General features: G+C 37.2%; 1 protein-coding gene across 2 annotated transcripts in view; it reads right to left on the bottom strand.

Moving 5' to 3' along the window:
• Positions 1 to 8,435: 8,435 nt before the first annotated feature.
• The window catches only part of MICU2 (mitochondrial calcium uptake 2), a 132,242-nt gene continuing 121,155 nt past the window's right edge, over positions 8,436 to 19,522 (bottom strand). For both annotated transcript variants that reach the window (XM_041765347.1, XM_041765345.1), the window contains 4 exons: positions 14,719 to 14,890; positions 11,724 to 11,832; positions 10,671 to 10,828; positions 8,436 to 9,073 (listed from right to left, as the gene is read on the bottom strand). In XM_041765347.1, coding sequence (XP_041621281.1) covers positions 8,969 to 9,073; positions 10,671 to 10,828; positions 11,724 to 11,832; positions 14,719 to 14,890 — 544 coding nt within the window. In that variant the 3' untranslated portion in view covers positions 8,436 to 8,968. The remainder of the gene's footprint in view (positions 9,074 to 10,670; positions 10,829 to 11,723; positions 11,833 to 14,718; positions 14,891 to 19,522) is intronic.

Below are 19,522 nucleotides of genomic sequence, written 5' to 3' on the forward strand. Positions count from 1 at the left end.
GTAGCTAATCCATGTCTTTTTTCAGAGCACACTCTACACTTCCTGGGCACTGCAGCTGGGTCCTGCAGTTATCTTATGACTGGGTGTTGCCAATTCCTTCCTCATATCCTGCAATTATAGCATTGCTCTCATTCATTTCACTCATCTGTATGCAGGTGATCCAGAATCACCCAAGACATCGTGGCTGTTATTATTTTCAACAAACCATTAGATCTGTTAGATCAATAGAGAATAAGAAAATGACATTTATGTCTTCTCCAGTGCTGTCGCTTTATGTAGAGCCGAGTTTCCGACCTCCATAATTTTCTTTCTTTCTGAAGGATTTCTTTTAACATTTCTTGCAAAGCTGATACACTGGCAATGAATTCTCTCAATTTTTGTTTGAGAAAGCCTGAGAGTTTTTGTTTGTCAACTTCACTTTTGAAGGATGATTTTGCTTGAATTCTAGGATGGGGGGTTTTCCTTCCAACTGTTATAAGTATTTCACTCCATTCTCTTCTTGTTTGGTTTCTGAAGAGAAGTCCAGTGTATGAGCCTGAGAAGGAATTTTCTTTGAGTATACTAATATATTTTATTAAGTTAAAATATGAATCCATTTTACTAGATGTTGTTGCCTACCTCAGATCCTTTAGATGGTTATTTTATATTTTTGTTTTATACTGGACCTCAGGTGCATAGTGTTGAGTTGGTCATACTCCTTATTTTGAGGCATGCCATCATTATGGATCTAAGCAATGTCTTTCTCAATTTATTTATTTTTAAAGATTTTTGTTTTCCCCTTTACTCCTTTTCCCCAGCCACTCCTTCCCATCCTACCCTCTGCCAGTATTGTCATTCTTGTATATATTTTAAATTTGGGTAAATCGTATTTGTTATCAATCTTATTTTTTTTTAACTCAATATTAGGGACACCTGAGTGGCTTAGCAGTTGAGACCCTGCCTTTGGCTCAGGGTGTGATCCCAGACTCCCTGGCTCGAGTCCCACATCAGGCTCCTTGCATGGAGCCTGCTTCTCCCTCTGTCTGTGTCTCTGCCTCTCTCTCTATGTCTCTCATGAATAAATAAATAAAATCTTGAAAAAACCTTCAATATTATACTTTGAAGATTTACCCATGTTGTTCCAGTTTATTTTATTCTTTTATTTTTTTTTAATATTTTATTTATTAATGAGAGACCCAGAGAGAGAGAGAGAGGCAGAGGGAGAAGCAGGCCCCATGCAGGGGGCCTGACGTGGGACTCAATCCCGGGACTCCAGGATCATGCCTTGGGCTGAAGGTGGCGCTAAACCTCTGAGCCACCCAGGCTGCAGTTTATAGTTCTAGGTTCTACCTAGTATTCCACAGCATGCACTCACCACATTTTACTTATGCATCTTTTAGAGGTGGACACTTGTGTTCCTCTACCTTCCTACTACTACAGTTAATACCGAGATGAACATCTTTGGACATGCCCTCATGTAAGTTTGTGCTTGTTTCTCTGAGTGCCTCTGTCCAAGAGTGACACTCCTGAGTCACAGGGTGAGCACATACTTAATTTCACTCAAGATCGTTAGATTGCTTTTTAACCAGCAGCACATGAGGGAGGGATTCCATTAATTCATGTCTACATGAAGTAATGGAATATTATCAGATTCCTATTTTTGCCAGTCTGATAAAGTGTAGATTAGTATCTTGTTTTAATTTGCATTTCTCTGGTTACTAGTGAGCAAACATTTCTTTTTTAGTCACTCAGATCCATCTCCTGCTCACTACACCTTCCTTTTGTGAATTACCAAAATCAGTATTAACTGCTTATTTTTCTGAGATCTTTCTTTCTTTCTTTCTTTTTCTTTCTTTCATTCAAGTAAGCACTATACTCAATGTGGGGCTTTAACTCATGACCTTGATATCAAGAATCACATGCTCTAACCACTGGGACAGCCACTCCTCATTTTTTTGTTGTTGTTGTATTGTTATATATATTCTAGATAGTACTGACTCTAGGAGGTATTTTTGACAAATATAGATTTTTCTCTTTTGGATCTTTTAGTATAGTAGTGCCTGAACCTATATGCAATGATTATATGTTATTTTATTATGAATTCTTTAAAAAACATATCATTTTATCTTTTTAAAAATATATGTTTAAGAAGGTTATGTTACCTATGGATTTCATTCAGGATAGGAAAAAGGATATTACAAAATATTTTTTTTTAATGGTGGTGGTCGGGCAGCCCTGGTGGTTCAGTGGTTTAGTACCGCCTTCTACCCAGGGCTTGATCCTGGAGACCTGGGATGGAGTGCTATGTCGGGCTCCCTGCTTCTCCCTCTGCCTGTGTCTCTGCCTCTCTTTCTCAATCTGTGTCTCTCATGAATAAATAAAAAATAAAATCTTAAAAAAATGGTGATGGTATTAGGAAGGATATTGGGTCTCATTAGGTTAAGAACCACTGATCTAGATATTAATCCCTTGTTGGCCTTTGACATTTCCAAATATTTTTTCTCAGCCTATCACCATTGGCTAATCTTGTCTATGATATGTTTTCTTAAAAAATAGCTTCGTTGAGATATAATTCACATACCAAACAGTTCAACCATATAAAGGGTAAAATCAGTGTTTATTGTGTATGACCAATTTTTAAAAATTGTGTAAAATACATATCAAATATTCCATTTTAATCATTTTAAGTATGTAATCAATGGCATTAATTACATTCACAATATTGTACAACCATCATCCCTATTTTTTTTCCAAAAATGTTCATCACCTCAGACCAAAACTCTAACCATTAAGCAATAACTCCTCATTCTCGATCCTCCCCAATGCCTGGTAACATCTAATCCACTTTCTGTCTCTATGAAGTTGCCTATGAAGTACCTCTAGAAAGTACCTATATAAGTAGAATCATACAATATTAGTCCTTCTGTGTCTAGCTTATTTTACTTAGTGTGTTTTCAAGGTCATCCATGTAGCATGTAGAAGAACCTCATTTCTTTTTGTGGTTGAATAATATTTTATTGTATGGATATACCATATTTTGTTTTCCAATTCATCTGTTGATATAATGCATATAATGTATAAGTACATCATGATGCATGAACAATAATGAACATTGCCGTGCAAGTATTGGTTTGAATTCCTGGGAGTGGAATTGCTAGATCGTATGGTAACTCTATGCTTAGATTTTTGAGGTACCACCAAACTGTTTTCCATGAGTGGCTGTACCATTTTAAATTCCCACCAATAATGTAAAGTGTTCCCTTTTCTACACATTCTTGCCAAAACTTGCTATTTTCGGGATTTTTTTTTTTGATAATACGTATCTTACTGGGTATGAATTGGTGTGATTTGTTTCCCTAATAGCTAGTGATGTTGAGCATTTTTTCATTTGCTTAGTGGGTCATTTGTATATCTTCTATGGAGAAATGTCTATTTAATTCCTTTGCTTATTTTTCAATCTAGTTGTCTTTTTGTTGTTGAGTTGTAGGTCTTTATATATTCTGGATATTATCTCTTATCTGATATACTATTTGTGAATATTTTCTCCCATCCTGTGAATTTTCACTCTCTTGATAGTTTCCTTTGATATATACATCTTTCTAATTTTGAAAAGACCAATTTATCTGATTTTTCTTTCATTGCCTGTGTTTTTAGTGTCATATCTAAGAAATTATTGCCAAATCCATTATGAGCTTACTTCCGATGTTTTCTTCTAAGAATTTTTTAGTTTTACTGTTCATTGAGTTTCTTGGATGTGGATATTCATGACTTTCATCAGATTGGGTAAGTTTTCAGCCATTATCTCTGCAAATATGTTTTCTGCCCCAGGTTCTCTCTCTTTTCTGGGATACCTGTGATGCATACCTTGGTTTGTTTAATAGTGTCCCACAGGTCCCTCACATTTATTTTTCATTTTTTAAAATCTCCATATCTTAGACCACATAACTTCAAATGTATTATCTTCAAATTAATCCATTGTTTGTTCTGCTTGTTCAAGTATGCTGCTGAATTCCTTTAGTGACCTGTTTGGTTCTTTTTCATAATTTCTCTTTATTGACATTCTCATTTTGTTCAGATATCATTTTCCTGATTTCCTTTAATCTTTGCTCATGGCTGCCTTTAGCTTATTGAACTAAATATTTAAGGCAGTTAATTTAATGTCTTTGGCTATTAATTCCAGTGTCTGGGCTTCTTCAAGGATGGTTTCTGTGAAATCCTTTTTTTTCCTGAGAATGCATCATATTTGCCTGTTGCTTCATAAATTCCCTAGTTTTTTTGTTGAGAACTCAACATTCTAAGTATATGTTGTAGGAGTTCTAGAAACCTAATTCTCCCATTCCTGTGAGATTGCTTGTTTTTGTTTTTGTTTTTTTGTGCGTCACAAAAAAACAAAGAGGATATCCATCCTCTTGTGGCTTTCCAAACTATTTTTAAAAAGTATGTTTTCTTGTTTTTGTGGTCACTGAAGTTCTCCATTTTCTCTGTGGCCTGCTACTGACCTGACAAAAATTTCCTTAAAAGTCTGGTCTTAAGAGGGGGCAAAAGATCCTGCCTCTTGAAATCCCCTGTAGTGCAAAAGCTGCTTGCAGGAAATAGCTGGGACATCTGTGCGGCTCCTTCAGTGGCCAAAAGCAGCAGTTATTAACACAATGTTCTTTTGGCCACCCTGGGTCTAGTAGGCCACACCAGGTCCACAGCTTTGTCCACAGCTGCCTTCCCCTGGGCTGGTAACTGCAATCTTGCAAAAGGCTCAAATTCACCAATATTTACCAGCCTCTTCACTGAGCTCTCCCACATGCTGAACCTCTTCTACTAAACTCCAGAGTTCCAAAACAGTAACTTAGACAGTTTCTGCCAGTTCAATAATTGTTTAGGTGGAGGGACAGATTCTTAGTTTCCTACTCTGCCATCTTCCCTGACATCACTCTCTATGTTTTATGTAATTTAGGTCCCAGGCGGTAAACCTATTTCTAAGTCGTGGGATGGCATCTCAATTTTGTTATGGTCTCTAGCACCTACTCTGTCTTTCACTCATGTCATAGTCCCCGGCCAGATTCTCTCACTTGTCCTCTATGTTCAAGGCAGAGGCCAAGCCAGAGCGGCCTTATAGTTCTGAGAGGACAGCTTCTAAGAGAGCTCTTCTCTTTTTCCTGCCTGGTCCTGTAACAGAATGGCTGAAATATCAGGAAAAAGCATGCACATATGGGGATATTACTTCTCATTTTTATGTCCTCCCTCTTTTCCTCCCGTTTCTTTCTTTATTCTTTATTTCTCCCATACTTTTTGAGTAACCGCTATGTGCCAGATCTTTGATGGATGCTGGGGAGATGGTGTTAAAAGAACTCAGGTCCTTGTTCTTAATGAGGTATTAGTTGAGAGAGGCAAATGAAGAATCCCAGTACACTTGGTGAGGTTTGAAACAGGTGGAAAAAAAGATGCTGAGGGAACTGAGAGAGGGAATGCCTAAATGAGTTTGAGGGAAAAGTAGGGAGAAAAATGGACAATTTCACAAATGAAGTAGCACTTGAAGAAGTTAGCCAGGTGGGAATATCTTCCAGAAGCACTATCAAGTCCAGGAATGAGAACATGGCCAGCTGGGTGCTAGCAGATAGTTTTGGTGTAAGGTGTGTGGGGGAGGGTTAGGAGAGGAGGCCAGAGAGGCTAGGTGGGGACAAGATCATGTAGGAATTGAATTTTATGTTGTAGTGACTGTAGTGTCACAGGATTGTCAGTAGTGGTGACATGATCAGATTTGTATTTTAGAAAAGTTAATCTGGCGTGAGGCCCCTGTGTGGTTCAACTGGTTAAATGTCCCACTCAAGGGCAGCCCAGGTGTCTCAGAGGTTTAGCGTTGTCTTCAGGCCAGGGTGTAATCCTGGAGACCTGGGATCAAGTCTCACGTCGGGCTCCCTCACCGGGAGCCTGCTTCTCCCTCTGCCAGTGTCTCTGCCTCTCTCTCTCTCTCTCTGTGTTTCTCATGAATAAATAAATAAAATCTTAAAAAAATGTCCCACTCAATTTTGGCTCAGGTCACGATCTCAGGGTTGTGGAATTGAGCCCCATGATAGGCTCTGCACTCAGTGTGGAGTCTGCTGGAGATTTCCTCTCCCTCTGATCCTCTCCCTTGTTCACTCTCTTTAAAATAAACAAATCTTAAAAAAAAAAATGGTGTGAAGGCAGATTTGAACAGTAATTTAACACATAATGAGGATTTACTGCCATGCATTTTACATATATATTGTTTAATCCTTGTAACACACTATTATAATGGAATTATTATTTTTTATTTTTTATTATTATTTTTTATTTATGATAGTCACACAGAGAGAGAGAGAAAGAGGCAGAGACATAGGCAGAGGGAGAAGCAGGCTCCATGCACCGGGAACCCGACGTGGGATTCGATCCTGGGTCTCCAGGATCGCGCCCTGGGCCAAAGGCAGGCGCTAAACTGCTGCGCCACCCAGGGATCCCTTATAATGGAATTATAATCATTCCCACTTTTTAGATGAGGAAATGGACACAAAAATTAAGTACCTTGCCAAAGGTTAGGATTGGTAAGTGATGGGGCTGAGATGGAATCCAGGTAGTCTAACACCAGCATGGATGTTTAATCACTGTGCTTTTAGTGGGGGTTACAGGATTCTGTTGTGGTGACCTAAGGAGTAACTGCTCAGGGCAATGGGGCTGGAAGATGGGAGAACAAATTTGGGAGATTTCAAGGAAGAAGAATTGACAGGACTTCGAATTTAAACATGGAGGAATAAGAGAGTAAGATTCTAGAACAAGTGATTGGTTTCTGGTTTGGTCAGTTGAGAGACATTCACTGAAACAGAGGAACACAAGTGAAGAGGCAAGGTTTGGGGAGATGATGAGATCAGTTGTGGACATATTGAATTGGGTCAACAAAACAGACATCCAGAAGGTAAATGGGCCAGGAATTCAGGGGAGGGAATAGAAGCCAGAGATGTGAATGAGGTCTTTGTCCTTTAAGGGAGTAGACAAGGAGAAAAGAGGCAAGGCTCAGGATAGGATAACCACCACCATCTCTGTCTTCAAGAGATAAGCAGAGAAATACAAGATAACCACCAAAATATTAGAAGACTCAATGATCATTTATTCAACACAATCACAGTAAAGGAAATGATTGAAGATTCAGTTCAGATTAGGAAGTACAGCTGCTTTCAAGGTGACTGCCTCTATGCACCTAACAGGAGACACTGGCAAATCTAGTTTGCTTTCTGATACAAATATTTTATCCATATTCTTTTCAAATGGGATCTCCAAGTTGTTTGCCACAATCATACAGTAATGATGAAAATGACATATTAATTTTTTGACTTTTTAGTTGTAGAACATTTCCTTTTGTTTCAGAAAAATTGAAGATTGTATCCTCAATTCTTGGAAACTCCTGTTTTTTTTTTTTTTTTAACGATTTTATTTATTTATTCATGAGAGATAGAGAGAGAGAGAGAGAGGCAGAGACACAGGCAGAGGGAGAAGCAGGCTCCATGCACCGGGAGCCCGACGTGGGATTCGATCCTGGCTCTCCAGGATCGCGCCCTGGGCCAAAGGCAGGCGCCAAACCGCTGCACCACCCAGGGATCCCTGGCGTTGTCCTTTCAATATGTCCTCCAGGCTCATCTGGTACTTTTCCTGCTCTAGTCTCAGAATCAGCCATTTAACCAGGGAATGGAACATGTTTTAAATATTTGCCAAATTCTTGTTTGAAAAGCATATTTAAAAAAAATAATTTGCATTTACTGTGTTAAAAATGCATTTATAACAGCATTTTATACTTAATGCCAATTTTTAGTGACATTTTAAACATTTGCCCACAATCCAATATATCCCATGAGACCCTGATATTATGATCAAGATTCCCGCAATTACACTGATTTTTTTTGTTTGCCTTTTTTAAAAAAAAACCTCATGACCTCAAGATCAAGACCTAAGTTGAGCTCAACAGTTGGACACTCAACCAACTGAGCTACTCAGGTGCCCCACTAGGTTTTTGAATTAAAAAAAAAACACAACCTTTTTTTTAAAAAAAGATTTTATTTATTTATTTATTGATGAGGCACACACACAGAGAGAGAGAGAGAGAGAGAGAGAGAGAGAGAGAGGCAGAGACACAGGCAGAGGGAAAAGCAGGCTCCATGCAGGGAGCCTGATGTGGGACTTGATCCCGGGACTCCAGGATCACATCCTGTGCCAAAGGCAGGCACTAAACCACTGAGCTACCCAGGGATCCTCGAGTTTAAAAATTTTTTAAAGTAATCTCTACACCCAATGGGGGTTCAAACCTACAACCCCAAGATCAAGAGATTGAGCCAGCCAGGCGCCCCACCACTCACACTAGTTTTTAAGAACATAAACTAATGAGGCTGTAAAGGGATGAGAGTATTTACATTTGTAAAAAAATAATGTTTAAAACACATGTAAAACAATACATGTAATTTTTGTATCTGTATAAATATTTTATTCTGTTTTCACATAGGATATTGGGATTTACATATTATTTTAGAGAAAATTAATATACAGCTAACAAGCAAAATACACGAGGAGCTTATGAGATATGACATACAATGAGAAAACCTGAGATGTTTTAAATTTAATTTGCCTTACTGGGATCATCAGGACTCTTGGATGTGATATTGGCCTGTGTATCAAATATTTTTTTCTGTAAGTACTAGCCGACACCTTTCTGAAGAGCACATGGTAATACTGTGTCTAAGAAGTCAGTGAATAACTAGGCTTTCCATCTTATCAAAGTACAAAGCATTACTTCAATTCTAGATCCTCTGATAGAATCCAGTATCTATTTTTACTAAGTTCTTTGATGAAATTTTTATTAAGAAATTATTGAATCAGAAAGTAAATACAAGGCATCTTTATATTACAAAGAAAATCAAGACAAGTATCTAGTACTTAAAAAAATTTCTAAATTACTAGTACATTTGGAGCAATATAGTTCCCATATTAGCTTTTTCTAAAAGAGACCTTTTCCAGCTTGTTTCCAGACTTCTTTTACTCCTTTAATGCTTTCTCTTTTCACACATTTCCAGTATTCCTGTATACTTTGTTGTTGTGGTACCTGTTAACCAATGATAAAAAGTAAAGAGATCACTCTCTTCAAGGTTAAACATGATTTCATGTGAGCTCTTTTACTATTTCCCACATGCCTCCAAAAAGTACTTGAGGTAGATTATGTTGTAAAAGATGACTGCAACAGAACTAACTGTAAGTAAGACAGGATAAAAGGCAAAACAGTGAACATGATGTAAGAATATCCTTAGGGTAACTAAAGAATGGAGGCTGACTAAGCATACATGATTGGAATTCCTCCCTAAGAAGATAATGAAGACTTTGGGTGATCTTCTTCCACCTATTGGTTTTAAAATGTAATTATTAAAAAAAAAAATAAAATGTAATTATTTCATAATGCTTTATGATATGTTTCCCTTTTTACGGTGAACTTTATTTAGCCATGTGGAATAAAAATTCTAAGCCTAAAACTTTGGTTTAGCCTTGCCTAAATTAAAAAGAAACTATATTTGATAAGAATCTTTAAGAAGAAATAATATATTTCACCTAAGTGCTCTGTGAATTAAAAAGTTCTGTATGGGTATTATTCCTCTCAGTTAAACAAGAAAGTAAAGGTTAGAAAATATTTGTATCCTGGTGATCACAGGATCAAAGCATTACTGGATATCTGCCAAATGGAAGCAAAAGTTAATTTAGATTTTATATATATAATATATATAATACACATATGTATGTATATATGTATGTTCTTTTTCTGATCGATTTACAGGTCTTCTATTTAGTGTCTTTTGAGAAATGGCAGAGACTGCTTGGTATATTAAATTGTTAACTGTGAAGGCTGGTTTAATTTCCAGGGATAAGATTAACTATGAGGTACTGGGTGACTACAAAGCTTGTAAAACACGTTTGCTAATAGAAATCATACATGTTCCTTTTCCATAAATAATGTTCGTGGGAGGAAATGAATGTGCTTTTCTGAGTTGTAAATAGATAGTTTTATTCTCTCCCTCATTCTCTCTCATCTTCTGGCCTAACCTGCTTATCACATAGTTCTCTTTCCACTCTTGTTTACAGCCTGCAGACTATTTTATGGGAGTGCTTCTAGCATAGCAGATTCTAATTTAAACAAAATTTTGAGTTTTATTTGTCCCACAGACTAATACGTGAATTTGAATGCAATGATAATGGCTAACACGTATTTTGTGTGTCTTAGGCATTATACTAAGTATTCTACATGTAATTCTTACAAAATTTTTTCTGGGAGATCCTGTTTCCTCATTGCACATAGATGAGAAACATGAGGCTCTGAAAAATTAAGTGGCTTTGCAAGATTAGGCAGTTATTAAAGTGACAGGGCTGGGATTTGAAATTAGGTGTGTCTAACTACAGAGCCCAAAGCAAAATTCTAGGCTATGATTTCTGAACCGGATTTCTGGTCAGATTTATTAAAAAAAAAAAAAAAAAAAGCAAAGAAAAATACTGGATCCCACCTCTAGGAGATATCTTGGTGTTGTGATCATAGCTTATAATCTCTTTATAAATAATAAAACTTCCATTTAAGACTACAGATTTGCCCAAATTCGAGGTGTAATATCATTCATTTAATTACATGTAAACATAGTTATTTAAAAAATCAAAATCTTTACCCATAAACCTCGATGCATCCTGTTTTTTAAAACCCCAAGAAACTCTCCATGACTAAGACATTCATCACCATCTACATCAAAGATCTTGAAGACGGTGTCCAAAATATTGTTTGAGAGCTCCTGTCCAGTTGCTACTTTCACGGCTCTCTTAAATTCCGCTGAAAGAAAACATAAGACAACTCATCAACTATGTGAAATAGTCTAAGTTGAATTAATCTACATTTTATTATTTAAGAAGCAAAAACAAATCTAAACGTCCATTAATGAAAAGTAAAACAAAACCAAAAATACTCATTAAGAACATATTGAAATAATAAATTTGGTTGAGAAATGTCATGAAAGTAACTGAAAGAGAAGCAGGCTATTTTAATTTAAAAAATTTTAGGGCAGCCCGGGTGGCTCAGCAGTTTAGCGCTGCTTTCAGCCCAGGGCCAGATCCTAGAGTCCCGGGATCAAGTCCCACACTGGGCTCCCTGCATGGAGCCTGCTTCTCCCAATGCCTGTGTTTCCACCTCTCTCTCTCTCCTCTCTGTGTATTCTCATGAATGAATGAATAAAATCTTAATTTTTTTTTAAATTTGTGTTAATTAGCTATTACTATTTTTAAAGATTTTATTTATTTATTCATGAGAGACAGAGAGAGAGAGAGAGAGAGAGAGAGAGAGAGAGAGAGGCAGAGACACAGACAGAGGGAGAAGCAGACTCCATGCAGGGAGCCTGATGTGGGACTCGATCCGGAGTCCCGGGATCATGCCCTGGGGCAAAGGCAAATGCTCTACCACTGAGCCACCCAGGCATCCCTTAATCAATGTTTTAAAGAAGGTATTTAAATATCTCTTTTCCCTTCTTAGGGAGAAATAAGGAAGTAAAAGCAAATAAAGTAACTGTTAACTGTGAGAGTCAATGTGTTAAGTCCAGAGTAACCACAATGAATTAATTAAAAGGCCAATGAATTGTTTTACTGACAACTGGCTCCTTGACATACATTCTAGTTGAAGAACAGAGTGATATTGTTTATAGATGACAAAAATTAAACTAAGTCATATAACTTACCCAGTCTGACAGGACGATGAGCTAAACTAAACATTTGCATGGCAATAGCAAAGTCTTCCAAGTGAGTCGTAAAATGACAAAATGACTTGAACTCATCCAAACTAATACTCTAATAAAATAACAAAAATGAATTTTAATTACAAATTTGTAAATACATTAAATAATCTTAGAATATACACACAAGTCCTGTTTCTATCATAAAGCTTATGAACTTTTACAGCTTTCTAAGAAAGTTTATTAAAAAGAATGGGTAAGGCCACAGTGTATGGTTGCACAGACTGTACACTGGGTGAAAGGGGTCTCCTGCAGCAGGGCAAGACCTGGGGTGGCCTTGTGTTACTGACTGAATTGTCTCCTCAAAATGCATAGGTTGAAACCCTAATACCCAATATGATTGTATTTGGAGACAGGGCTGTTAGGGAGGCAGCTAAGGCTGAGTGAAGTCATCAGGGTAGGACTCTAATCTGATAGAGGACTAGCATCCCCATAAAATAAAGGAAGAGACTACCAGTGCTCTCTCACTCACTGTGTGTGAGTGTGTTAAGTATAGAGGACAGGCCACGTGTGGACACAGTGAGAAAACCGTGATCTGTGAACCAGGAGGAGAGACTTCACAGAAAACCAACCTGCCGGCACCCTGATCTTAGACTTCCAGGCTCCAGAATTTTGAGAAAATAAATCTGTTGTTTAAGTCATCCAGCCTGGAGTATTTCTTATGGAAGCCTAAGGAAACTAATACATACTGTTAAGTGGTCCGCCTCCTTGCCTTTCTGCCCACAGCACTGAGTAAGAGCACTGGGTTTTGGAGTTAGAGGAACCTATGTTGAAATTCCAGTTCTGCCATTCACTATGTGCATGGTCTTAGCCTCTTTAAGCCTTAAGTAACCTTTCACGAATTAAGTGATTTGTTCACCATCTACTAAATGGAATATCAGGATTCATTTGAACCTTGGTTCATCTGACTTTAAAACCTATGCACATAAAAATAAAACAAAAAATAAGTTAGAAAAACCAGTTTTTCCATTGAAAAAGTAAATTAAGTCTGAAAACGTTTCTCTTTATAGGGACCCTTCAGGATCATGTTCTCTGCTTAGGTGTGGTCTTTTTTTTTTTTTTTTTTGAAGATTTTATTTATTTATTCGTAAGAGACAGAGAGAGAGAGGCAGAGACACACGCAGAGGGAGAAGCAGGCTCCATGAAGGGAGCCCGATGTGGGACTCGATCCCGGGACTCCAGGATCACGCCCTGGGCCGAAGGCAGGCGCTAAACCGCTGAGCCACCCAGGGATTCCCCCTTATGTGTGGTCTTATTCAAGTTTTACTGCTTTCAACCTTTGTGAATTTATGGAATTTTTACTTTCAAAATTTTAACTAAGTTTTTGAAGAGGTAACATATAGATGGTAGAAAAAATTCTAACTATGGCCTCTGTAGGTCACTTGTGAGAATCTAATGGCATTTTTATGGGAACCCATTAGTGTTCACCATTATCTCTTCTGTTTGGATTCCTGCACATATGAAAGATTACACTTTTTTGCCTCTTTGCAGTTACGTGGGGGTCATGTGATTAGTCTGGTCAATAGCAAAGTGTGATGTTTCTAGGCCAAAACATTTACTTGCTGGAATGTACTCACTCCTCCTTTCTTTTCCTGACATAAGCTCTGCAGATGATGTTTTTTCCAGATGGTAAAGCTCCAAGATGACAGAACTTGGGAGAGTCTGGGTCACTGCGCAACTGTATGCAGAGCCTCATACCAGCCCACAATGGAAATGTAGCATGATTGAGAAAGAAATCTTTCTTGTGTTAGTCATGGGGATTTCAGGGTTAATTTGTAATTGCAACAAACCTAGGCTGTTCTGACTAATATAACCATTACATTTATATATGAATCTAAGGGAGAACTGCTATTAAGATTTCCCATTCAATAATCAGAGATGTCAATATAATTAGGTAAGTTTTCTTTCTTTCTTTATTTTTTTTGTAAGTTTTCTTTAGATCCATCAAAACTTTAGTTTTTTTCATGTATTTGTTGTTAAATTTATTTTTAATTGTATGTTTCTATTGTAATTATAAATGGGATCTTCATTATATCTTATTCCCTTTTTCCTTGTTATAGAAATAGCTTTAAAAAATTATATAAAAATAAAAAAAAATTATATAAAAATATATGCCCACTTCAAAAACATGTATTGGAACAATGAAGTAATAAAACCAATTCATAAAGTTAAAAAAATCACTTAAAATCTCACAACAGTGTATTTTTTTTTTTTAAAGATTTTATTTATTCATTCATGAGAGACACACACAGAGGCAGAGACACAGGCAGAGGGAGAAGCAGGCTCCATGCAGGAAGCCCGATGTGGGGCTCAATCTCAGACCTGGGATCAAGCCCTGGACCAAAGGCAGATGCTCAAGCGCTGAGCCACCCAGGTGTCCCTCGCAACAGTGGATTAATCATTATTAGTAGTTTGGCAATCATCATTTCACATTTATATACACACACTAGTGCCATTAAACATTTTCTAACTTTTAATCTGTACATAAGGCAGTTACTGCTAATATATCAGCACTGTAACAGGAACTTTATTGAATTTTTACTGTTTCTAGGCTTTTCAATTTGATTCTCTTGGGTTTTCTAGGCATATAATCACATCTCTGCAACAAAGACAACTGTTAACTCCTTTCAGATGTTTATTTTCTTTTATCCTGTTAATTTACACTGGCTAAGATTTCCAGAACAATAGTAAGTAACAGTGGTGACTGAACATTCTTGTCTTATTCCTGACTTTACTGGAAATCCAAAAACTCATGTTTGCTATACAGATTCTATCTTAGGTAATAATTCATTCATAGGAAAACAGTATGTAAAGAACATTTCTCACCCTGATTTTATACTTAAATAATAGTTTTTGTTAATGTGCAAGTTACTTTAATTACACAAATATTTCTAACATTATTTCATCTGTACCAAGAAGCATAATAAAAAGGTATACCAACCTCTCCTGCTGTCAACTTCTCTCTTACATTTTTCCAATAGATGTCTTTATTTTCAGTGGTAGTGAAAAAAAGTAGCCACTCTGCAAAGTCTTCTTTTCTCATGAAACTCAAACCTTTAGAAAACTGAAGGAATTCCATTTCTTGAACCTCTGTTTGTAAATTCTCCATAAATCTAAATGTTAAAATACAAAATTGATGTAAGGAACTAGTAGTATTCAACTTTAATGCTGTAAACGGGATTCCAAAGCACCTTGAACATTACCTGAGTGGCCAGGCTTTTGAAATGTTGAGTCAAACAAAGTATTATTTCTGTGCAAGGGGTGGGGGAGTAGAGGACGCAGAGAAGCTGATTAAGTCCAATACCTGCTTCAATCTGTCACTTCCTATACTCAATTTGTGCAAATTATACTTGGCAACCTACATTCTGATAAAGATTTACAAAATTATGTAAACCATTGCATTGATGTATCTATAATAGTTTTTTTCCAACATAGAAAGAAAAATTATCCATCATCAGAGATACTTAGAATTCAGTTGGGCTATTGTTTTTTGAATGTTAATTGTAATTAATGGTTCCTAATATTTTTCAGATACCAAACTTGACCAGCATAATCTATGGCTTTGCATCAAAAACTTAGATTTACCTAAAAACATTTATAATCCTTTGGACAATAGCATATGAATATATGATCAACATTCTTTTAAAAATAAAAACATGGCACTTTGATCAAACTATCAACAGCTCCCTTAAAAAAGTACAGGTTGAAAGGATATCAGATTAAAAAAAATCTTCTTTGACCAAGAATGCAGAAATGCTGCACCTGATTTATTTCTAACCTAAATCATGTGAAAAGTATTATTATTTCCATGTGTCTCAATATGTTGCAGACAGTTCCATTCACTTTTCTACATGATAAAAGAACTGTACAATCTGTCATATCACAATTTAATGGAATTATGTATGGGGTGAAAAATAGGTCTATTCCAGTTCAGTGGGAGAAAAACTGCCACTGTTAAAAAACTACTTGCTTTTGGCTCTACCTTTATCCCATAAAGCTTAAAAGCATGAAGGAGGAGTTTGATTTTAGGCTTCTATCTAGTGCGACAGGTAAGGGCCTGTTACCTACAACATTTCTGAATGTGCTAGCATACATAGATTTATCAATTTATCAATAAACCTCAGGCAGAGGTTTATCTAAAATTTGAAGCAATTCCAGTTTGGGCTGAAAGATCAACAAACCTTTTACTGATATGCCTTGTCCTTTGTTTTACTGAGTTTTATTATACAGTGTACCGTGAGAAAATTCAACTTATTAGGATTCTTAAAAAAAATGCTTTACTTGCAAATGAGTGTACAGTGAATTTAAGAAAGTAGAAAATATGGTATAAACATATTACTAACTTGTTCCTTTCCTTTCTCTTTTTCTTCAGGCCCTGATGTTGAAATATAAATTTAACTGCTGTTAAACTATACATGGTATGGTTTAAGCTACTTTTATCTGACTAATTATACTACTTTTGAAGAACATAAGTATATTTTAGGAAAACCATCTTTCCTATCTCTAAAATTACAGATCTTGTTATGACTTGAAAATCTTAGAACATGATTACTGGACATAAATATATGAATTGAAGAATTTATAGTACATCAAGTCACCAGATATTTTCTTTTTTAAAATTTTTTTATTTAAAATATTTTATTTATTTATTCATGAGAGACACCAAGAGATGTAGAGACACAGGCAGAGGGAGAAACAGGCTCCATGCAGGGAGCCTGATGTGGGACTCGATCCCAGGACCTTGGGATCAAGGCCTGAGCCAAAGGCCGACATTCAACCGTTAAGCCACCCAGACGTCCTTCACTAGATACTTTCTAAACAAATTAAATAGTTTACAAATTAGTGTATTAATTGGGAACAATGGGAAAAAAATGGCTTTTCATTATTATTATTATTATTATTATTTTAATTTTTTAGGTCATGGGGTGCTGGAGCTGGCTCTTATCAGCTCTGAGAATCCATTGTGCACATGTTTTTCTACTTTTTAATGTACAGTACCTTGAAATTGGCTTGGTATAGTATTTACATCACTCATTGGCAAATGCTACAAGTCCGGCTGTTCTTCCTGAGAGCAGATTGTTAAATGTATTTATTAGCACAGCACTGCTTATAGACATCTTTGAATTTATAAAAGCTCCTCATAAATTTAGAACATTGTCAACTAATTGGTATTTCAGAATTAGTACATCAATACATCAAGAAGATGGCACATGGAAAGATCCTGAACTCAAGTGTTTCCACGGACACACAAAATCTACAGTTACATATCAATCAACTCCCTCTGAAAAAGACTTGAAAACTAGCTGGAGCTCCAGATGGCAAAGGACAAAAGGGCCACATTGTGGTCTTCCTAAAAACCCTAACCCAGCATAACCAATTAGGAGGGATCTCACAAATAAGGAGCATATCCCTGAGGAGTAACGGTCCTACTCTATCAGGCATCCCAACCCCTGGCACCTACAAGCTCCCAAAATGTTGGCCCTGAAAGTCAATGGGGGAAACAAAAACGGTGAGAAAAGAAATGTAGAAGAAAAGGCCCTAAAGAAAGTAGAAAAAAGGAAAAACGAGGCTGGAAAAACAGAGGTAGTGATGCAGAGTTGGTAAGAGCCATCAACAACTGTCTGAGTAGGCTGAGCATCATTTTTTTTTTCTGAGCTATATATATACGGATAAAGAATGGAATTTTAATGATTAAATCACCTGTTGATTTCATAACAATGAATATTCATGAGAGACATAGAGAGAGGCAGAGACATAGGCAGAGGGAGAAGCAGCCTCCCCAGGGGGAGCTGGATGCAGGACTTGATCCCAGGACCCTGGGATTTTGACCTGAGCCGAACGCAGATGCTCAACCACTAAGCCACCCAGGTGCCTTTATAATAATGAATAAACACTGAAATTCCAGCAGATAGAGCTTAAATTATACTTTGGTTTTTATTTAATTGGCTAACACGCATTTCAGACAATTTTTTAAAGTTTATTTATTTACATAATCTCTAAACCCAGTGTGGGACTCGAACTCACAACCCTGAAATGAAGAGTCGAATGCTCTTTCAACTGAGCCAGCTAGGTGCTCCAAGGTATTTTAGTTTTTTGACTAATTGTAAAAGTAAAAAACCAAAAACCAACCAAACCAATTTAAAAAACAACAACTCAAACAAATCACAATTTATCCACATGCTCCCTCACTAACTGATAAGTTTCTCCTAACATGTGGTAGTATCTACTTAATGTGTCTTCTGTCCCTCTGGTCACCTGGTCTAGTGCTAATTCCTTGAAAGCCCATTCAGTGTACCCAACCACCTACCAGGGAACTGTGGGACTAATTCTTTCAGAAACTCTGTGACCATTTAAATCTTTTAATAGAAACCTGAGTCTGAATCTTACCTCTTCAATTTCTAATATATATAACCTGGACCAAGCCCCTTATTAATCTCCTCAAATTCCAGTTGTATATAGGGAAGACTCCTATATGACTTTCTTAGAACAGTTGAAATAATGTATGTGAAATACTCAGACAAATATCAGGCATGCAATGATGGCACTGAGGATGCAGACTCTAAATTGCTTCAGCCTCTCTCTTGCTCACACCCTCAGCTCCCTGGGGCTGTGGAAGGCCTTCTCCAAGGGCAGCCTGGAGAAAATCATACAACTGCACATAGTGACACCAGCAGAAATTAATGGTCTCCACCTTTAACAGGGTCCTCAGCCTTGCCCACACCCTGCTGCTAGGCTAGAGAGCTCTCCTTTATTTCACTCTGTGGCTATTTCAATCCGTTTATATTCTCTACAAGTCTATCTCACTGGCTTTTTATCTGTCCTCAGCAGATGATTTGCCAACTTCTCAGAGAAACTAGAGGTCACTACTTAGGAAATGCTCTCATTGTCTTGCTATCACTTGGGGAGTGTTAAAAGCATGCAGTCCTCTTCTCTCCACCTCCAATCTCCTTTCTGTCTCAGTGAAAGGAGGAGTCCCTTTTCCTGTTGGCAGCTACCTGTACTCTGAATTCCACTTATATTCCTTTATTTCTTTCTACTCAGAGGACTTGCTCCTCTAGTGATTCCCATTCACACCTGCATTCAGTCTTTCCCTTTTCACATCATCATTTAAACATGTGAGGAAATCTTTCTTACATTCCTCTCTTGCTACTGCCCCCTCTCTTCCTTTGCTATAGTCAATCTCCTTGAAAGAATTACCTATATTTTTTTCTCTACTCACCCTTCACTCACTCCTCAACCCACTGCAATCTGCTTTCTGCTCCCATCGACCACATCCACCCTACATTCATCATTTTCTTTCCTAAACTTGTTCTTCCTTATGTTCTCTAGCTCAGTGAACAGGTATCACAAATTTCACTGGCTCCAATCAGAAGTCAGGCAGTAGCTCAGATTTCTCCCCCTTTACTCTTCATCCAGTCAGTCACCGATACTGTTAATTCCCTTCTAAATAATCCCTTGGACTCCTCCACTCTTTTCTGTTCCCACTGCTACCACCTTCGTCTAATCATGATCCTCTCTTCTCTATTAATGCAACAGTCTCTAACAGATCTTCCTGGCTTTTGTTTGATTTCCTTGGCCAATCTGTGGATCTGATGATCACCTTACTCCCCTCCTTCAAGGCCTTCATGGCTCTCTGTTGTTCTTGGCATGGCATAAAAGCCTTCACAACTGTGTCTGTGTTGACCTTCCCACCTTCATCTCTTACATGTCTGGTTAAGTCACAACGAACTTCTAGTTTCTGAACC

Source organism: Vulpes lagopus, chromosome 8, assembly GCF_018345385.1.
Source record: "Vulpes lagopus strain Blue_001 chromosome 8, ASM1834538v1, whole genome shotgun sequence".
Classification (NCBI taxonomy): domain Eukaryota; kingdom Metazoa; phylum Chordata; class Mammalia; order Carnivora; family Canidae; genus Vulpes; species Vulpes lagopus.